The following is a 7,350-nucleotide window of genomic DNA, read 5'->3' on the forward strand; positions in this document are numbered from 1 at the left end:
ATTAAATACATTTTATTTAAATAAAAACTCATTTTATTTAAATAAAACCCTCAAAAATAAAAGAAATGAATATTCTCTCATGGAATATCCTTAGACTCATTTTATTCGAGTACTCGCCTTATTTAAGGCTTGATGTAAATCTATTTATAGTTGGGGGTATGCATGACATATTTCAGAAATGCTTTGAAAAGAGAAAAAAAGTATCCGCATTTGCGAACTACTTATAAAAACAAGTTGCATATTTATTTGAGACATGTTACTACTGTAACCCCTGAAAGTCGGGGCGTTACAGGTTTAGAGAATGAAAGGAAGAGAAGAGAGAAGTAATGAATGTTGAGTATGATATAGCGTGATCAGAAGAGATAGATAGATATATGAGAAAACGAGGTTTGGGATTCTAAACTGAGCATCTCTTCCAAGTTCTCATCTTACATTTAGCCCATGTGAAGAGGAATAGTAATGACGTTGCAGATGCTCCATTTAGGAAAGCTCTTCATATTATTTCGTTTTTGGTTGGAGAATGTTTATGCGGATTTTCTTCCACTTTTATTTACTAATGTACCTTACATCGATATGATTTCATTTTGACAGTAAGAAAACGATGAGACATATATAGCAATGTTATAAAAAGTAATCATGTTCTAATTTTTTACAAGAAGTTAATTTAATAATGGATGGAATTGTTTATGTGGAATGACGATATCTTCTGTATTTAATTGGCAACTTTAATTGAAGAGGGAATATCATTAAAAAAGTTTAGTAATAAATAATACTAATAATAATAAGTTCACAAAATCCTTTTTCATAATGGGAAAGGCAATTCTTGAGCAGGACTTGATATTTTGATTTGTGACAATATATCCACGCATAAATGATATTTAGGCTTCATTTGGTTCCAATGTAATAGCTTGATGTTCTTCAAGGAAATGAATGGGGAGCGAGAGTTGAGGGAGTGGTGATTCTTGTATGAATAATGGCGCGAACCTCTAGTGAAGGAACGACCAGATTTCTATGGGGGCGGTGTTCATCAAAAGGAGAGAAGGGCAATGTTCAATGAAAATGTCTTAGGCATTAGGAGTGAATGGCCTAAAAAACTATCAATCTTATATCATGCAAATGGATTTGGTGGAGGGGATTTGCAAAATGAGTGAAGGACAATGTTGATAAATGACTTGCTTGCACATGTGTTTGAATATTTCTTGACTTGTATATATCATTGGAGTAATTGTAGTTATGTGTAAATCTGAGGGAGACAAGTAGGATTTATTCATGGCTTTTAGAATTTGTTGTTACATTGTATCCTTAGTAGTCCCATTTGAGCCTTAGGTGTGATTCTTTTCTTTGGTACCATATATTGGTGAATTCACTACAAGACAAAGATGTATTAGCATAGGCTAAAAACCGACATTACAAACAATTTAGCATCAACTAAGAGTCGATGTCAGGGCGAAAGTTAGAAAGATAGAAGCTAACTTGTTGAGTTAGTGCGGTGGCCGACACAACGTTTTTCATTGGTCAAGCCGACTCTAAGTTGATAATAGTTGTTTAGACTGTTGGCTAACGCTACCTTTCTATGGTTAGTATCAGTCATGTATACCGATTTTAAACTTTACAACATACTGTCGGCCTGATAAAAAGAAAACACTGGTAAAATTTAGAAAGAATTCTAATTTGAAAATTTAAAAATTGCATAAATTTAAATTATTTTAACTTATAAAGATTCATATATCCATCAATTATGAAGTGAAGGAATAAATATAAGATTAAGTTATTTAATGGTCACGTAATCACTTAAAAATATTATGTAGTATTTTTTTTATAAAAAGTCACATAACTTTAATGTTCCAATCTTTATTGTTTTATTTATGATTAAATCAAACGGTCATGATTATTTTTCTACCATTAAAAAGTCAATTCTTATAAGATACTTCCTCCTAAAATCATCACAATTTTTAAAATTGGGGGATTAAAGTAAAAAAAAAATCTAAGGGCCTATTTGATTGGAGCTCTAAGGGCCTGTTTGATGTCATTCAAACTAAAAACTAAGAGTCTGTTTGATTGCAGTTTTAGTTTTCATTTTTTTAAAATAGTATTCATAAACAATTTTTAAAAATAGTTTTCAGAAGAAGAAAACAGTTTGAATGACATGTTTTCCAACATTTAGAAAATTAATATCTGATATCTGAAAATTAAAAACTGAAAACATGTTTAGTTAAGTGAATTTCTTAATTATAAAAACTAACGGTTTTTTAAAACATATTGTATGAAATAGATTTTCATTTTTTAAAAACATAAAACTGCAAACATTAAACTGTACCACCGCGACCATGATACATTCCCATTTTTCCTTTCAAACGCAACGTGACAAGGCTGCGAGAAACCCCAACGTCCGCGACCACCGGCCACCCTCCCCGACGATACCATCGCCGCTGCTTCGAGCTCTCTCGACTCGAGCACTTTGTTCCCTGCTGCCACACCACCGCCGGCGATGCTCCACCCTCTCTCGACTCGAATCCGAACGCTTTGTGCCCTACCGCAACCACGGTTATGTCTCAGGTTCTCTTCGAATGCTTTCTGCCCTGATTTTTTTTCCTGTTATGATCTGCCCATTTTCACTGGTTAATGCTTGATTAGTGATAGTCTCTTGTGTTTTCTATCAGTGAAGTAGTTTTCCTATTTTGATTTCCCTTTTTCGTACTTGCTTTCGATTTGCATATGTGAGAGTGTGGCTTTCGATTTTTGTTAGTTGGTATGTTGAATGATTAAGAGTGTTTATGAGGTTAGGGAGTTGAAGGATATCATATTTCACATATTGCAGTGCATATTCATGTGCATTTTAGTTGAAAAATGTGTGGCTCTGTATTGCATTGCATAAATGGTTTAAGGATGTTTTGCTCTGTATTGCTGTTGCATTGCATATTTTCGTACAAATGGAAAAACAGGAACATGATAGCAAGTTGCCAAGCTTGGCTGCTACAATGTAAATTACTTTAATTCTTCCTAGGGTCTGTTCAACTTTTGAAAAGTATTGCTTTAATGCTTCTTGCCTGAAGATACTGCTGATTTGGTAATGTACTTGGTTACAACCTAAGTGTTAAGTGTTGTTTTGTTTGTTTGAACTTTTATGTGTAATTTTGAATGTTACAAATCTATATATTGTGTGTAATTGTCATTACATATATGCATATTAATATAATTTAATTATCGCTAGTTCAACCGCAGTTCCATCACAGTCCGACCATTGAATCTTGAATCGGTGACTTGACCAGTTCAATGACTAGTCCAGTTTTATAAACATTGAAAAATATGCGTGCCCCCAATTTTTTTTTCTCAGTTTTATTTGTTATCTTAATTGTATTGTTGGCTGCTTAAGAAAAAAAAACAGAAGTTTAAAAGTATAGCTCTTACTTGTCTGGGGCTGGGCTTGTATAATAGGTTCTTGGTATTTTGTAGATGATTAGAACCGTAGAAGCTAAAGTTATATAAAATCACAACCGTTTCCATGACTTTATTTATGTTGCGGCTTAATTTATAGTCTTTAGTATTACACTATTATGCTACTTTTTGTGGGATCTTATTTATATTCTTCAAGTAATTAATATTAAAATCCATCCAGATGCTGCTAAGTGCCATATGTCTCTGGCATTTCTGTTTTAGGTGTTGAATATAGTTTAACACTGACTTGTTCTGTGATAAATGTTTCTGCCATAGTTACAATAAAATTAAATGTGTTTTACTTTGATGTCTACACAGGGAAGAATACAATTGGAAAATGTTGGACTGAAGTTGATTTAACCAAGTGCTGATTCCCTGTGGTTTGTCTTATCACAATGTCCAAAATGGCTTTCCGGTCACTCTTCTCTAGGTATAAAAACTTAACCTCTGTGGTTTGTCCTCTTTTCCAACACAAGCAAAACTGCCATCACTTTCACTCTTTGCCAACCCCACAAGTGTTTAACCCATTATTACCAGACCTTGTGAGTGAGATTTCTCGTGTAGTCAGTGATCATCGACACCCTCACCATGATCTAGAACTCTCTCTCAATCAATTTTCAGCACAAATTTCCTCTGATTTAGTTGAGCAAGTCTTGAAAAGGTGTAAGAATCTCGGCTTCTCAGCCCACAGATTCTTCCTTTGGGCTAAATCAATTCCAGGTTTTCAGCACAGTGTTGAAAGTTTCCACATTTTGGTAGAAATCTTAGGAAGTTGTAAACAATTTGCCATACTCTGGGATTTTCTCACAGAAATGAGAGAATCTTCTTGTTGTGAAATCAACAGTGATATTTTCTGGCTCATTTTCAAGGCCTATAGCCGGGCTAATTTACCAGATGGCGCAATCCGGTCTTTCTTGAGAATGGATGAATTTGGAATTAAGCCGACTATTCATGATTTTGATATGCTTTTGTACTTTTTATGCAAAAGGAAGCACGTCAAGCAGGCTCAGCAATTTTTTGATCAAGCTAAGAGTCATTTCTTGTTAACTGCTAAAACTTACAGCATTTTGATAAGTGGATGGGGTAAGATTGGTGATTCTGGGAAGGCGCGTGAGCTGTTTCAAGCAATGCTTGACCAAGGATGTCCAGTGGATTTGCTTGCATATAATAATTTCTTAGACGCACTCTGCAAAGGAGGTTGTGTGGATGAAGCTACAAATATTTTTCATGATATGTTGTCAAAAAGAGTTGAGCCAGATGCTTTTACTTACTCAATATTCATTCACACATATTGTGACGCAAATGATATACATTCAGCTTTCAGGGTTCTTGATAAAATGAGAAGATGTAACCTTTTGCCAAATGTGTTTACATACAATTGTATTATAAAGCGACTTTGTAAGAATGATAAAGTGGAAGAAGCTTATGAATTGTTGGATGAAATGATTTTAAGAGGAGTAAAACCAGACACTTGGAGTTATAATGCAATACAAGCTCACCATTGTGATCATTGTGAGGTCAGTAGGGCTCTAAGGTTAATGTCTAGAATGGAAAAGGATAACTGTTTTCCTGATCGACATACATATAACATGGTGCTCAAATTGCTGATTAGGATAGGAAGGTTTGATAAGGCAACTGAAGTTTGGGAGAACATGGGGCATACGAATTTTTATCCTTCTGTCTCAACATATTCTGTCATGATTCATGGTCTCTGTAAGAAGAAGGGAAAGCTAGAGGAGGCATGTAAGTACTTTGAGATGATGATTGATGAAGGAATACCGCCTTATGTTACTACAGTTGAAATGCTAAGGAATCGGCTCTTGGGTTTAGGGCTTTTGGATCACATTGACATACTTGCTGATAAGATGAGGCAGGGTACTTCATGTTCAATCCATGAATTGGCAAATATTATGAGTGGTGTTAGAGCAGCTCATAAGGCTTCAAGGCGTGATGAGACTGATATAGAAAGTGACTGAAGAAGTGGCCATAGAAAATTTAAGGCATGGAAAATTGTTATTTTGAAAAATGCTTTATGCTATTTTAACAAGTACGTGGAAGCACCTATTTTATTACAGCAGAGCGCACCATGAACATTCTATTTCTTTGAGGGTAATAGTTAACTGATGTGTTTAAAGTTACACTGCAGAATATAACAAATTCTTCTTATACCATGCAGATATTGGTGTATGTGTATCAAGTATCAGTGTACTAATAATGAATATCAATAATTTATTTATTTGTATTCATATTTTATCATCTTTGTGGCATTACTTTGCTGTCATCTCTCATCCTCTATCTAAGGTTATTACTTCTTATATTTACAGCATGCACACATAATCTTTCTTTATTGTTGCTTCTTGTACATGGTAATTTCTTTTCCTCCTTTTTTAGTATAAAGTATTTTAGGCGCTTTATTTCACATGCTATTCCACTGTTGAGTTTGTTTGCCAGGTTTATAGTGTTCTTCCCCCTCTCCTTGACTCTACTTGAGATTCTGGTGTGCCGTATGGAGGTTTCTCACAGAACTATGGTAACTCTTTTAAATTCTGTCTGTTTATAATGTTCTCAAAGTAATATCAATGTTTTTATGATTTTTGTTATGGTGTTCTGTTTGCATCTGTGTTTGCTGTGCTGATTATTGATGTGGTAATGAGTGGTTTTTACACCCGTAGCGTTGATCCTTGATTGTGATGGCGTGCTTGTGTATCCATACTGCATCATATATCCATGAAAGATACAGAAATTCTAACTTCACTCATCTTACATCAATCGCATGTTTTTGCCCTAAAAATAATGAGACTTTCAAATTACAGTAAATGACGTAATATACTCCCTTCACACAGCACAATATTACGTTGCTCTCCAAAGAAGAAGCTGTGTCATCAATTTATACCAGTGGTACCCGAATTACTACGAAAAGGTTACGTTCCACTCCTAATCTGTCAGATGCATATAAAAACCCTTGCTATTAACGTAAGTGTAGAGGTTACCTTTCTGTCCTTCTTCCACAACTCCCTTTCTCCTTCCTCTCGTCATGTTGATGCTTGTCTAACCAGCAGCTTACTTGAACACCTTCTTCCCTTGTTCTTTTATAAGATATTTGTGAAACAAAACCAATATCAGCTTGTTCTGATCTAAGGTCTAACAATGGATATAGAGTACCCTTGATAAACCCTTACAGAGCTAATAGAATATATGCGATGTAAGAATAAGGAAATCATCTCATTAATGATAAAAAATGTACCTAGTACAAGGTGAGGACACCCCTTTTTATAGTGGGAGTGGTCCTTATGAACATTCATGGATTTGGACCTTACATGCAAGACACAAAACCCAATGTGGAATAAGACAAATACATACATCATCAATATGATTAATACAAAGCAACTCGGACCCACCTCTTTGCGCTGGGGCCCATGCCCTTATCCAGAGGGTGTCAGTCTTACTGGGCGGGTGCATGGGCTTGTACTAACCCGCCCAGTCCACAAGCCCACAAGACATGATGCTTCACTTCTTTAGCTGAAATGTCTTATGATCGGAGCAAAGAAACCACACTGCCTCCATACGAACAACTCGCCTCGCCTGACCTAGCCCACAAGACATGAAGCTTTACTTCCCTAGGAGCTGAGATGTCTTACAAAACTGAAACGTGTAACCGCCCTTTATCTTCAACCGCCCCATTTACATAACTTACACCGTTTCGTATGACACATGTTGCACCGTTACCAAGAAATTGTCATCATTAGCATTCAACTATTAATGTCTTCTCACGCGGGATTCGAGGGATTGCCTCGTTTCGTGAAAGCATTCAAAACCGATCGTGTCGCTTCCCCTTGCTTTCTCTTTCTTCATTTACTTCAACTCACTTCAAACCTTTGCTCTTTTCTGAGTATCTGAAGCTTTCCGTTCCCGGCA

General features: G+C 35.6%; 1 protein-coding gene across 1 annotated transcript; it reads left to right on the forward strand.

Moving 5' to 3' along the window:
- Nucleotides 1-2,307: 2,307 nt before the first annotated feature.
- Nucleotides 2,308-5,681, forward strand: LOC130733773 (pentatricopeptide repeat-containing protein At1g52640, mitochondrial-like). Its single transcript, XM_057586061.1, has 2 exons — nt 2,308-2,556; nt 3,754-5,681. Exon 2 carries the CDS (start codon nt 3,831-3,833, stop codon nt 5,409-5,411), a length of 1,581 nt encoding a protein of 526 aa, XP_057442044.1. The 5' UTR covers nt 2,308-2,556; nt 3,754-3,830; the 3' UTR covers nt 5,412-5,681.
- Nucleotides 5,682-7,350: the final 1,669 nt, after the last annotated feature.

Source organism: Lotus japonicus, chromosome 1 (assembly GCF_012489685.1).
Source record: "Lotus japonicus ecotype B-129 chromosome 1, LjGifu_v1.2".
NCBI classification, from domain to species: Eukaryota; Viridiplantae; Streptophyta; class Magnoliopsida; order Fabales; family Fabaceae; genus Lotus; species Lotus japonicus.

Coding starts and splice junctions, on each gene's coding strand:
- LOC130733773 (XM_057586061.1), top strand. CDS start 3,831: ATGTCCAAAATGGCTTTCCGGTCACTCTTCTCTAGGTATAAAAACTTA.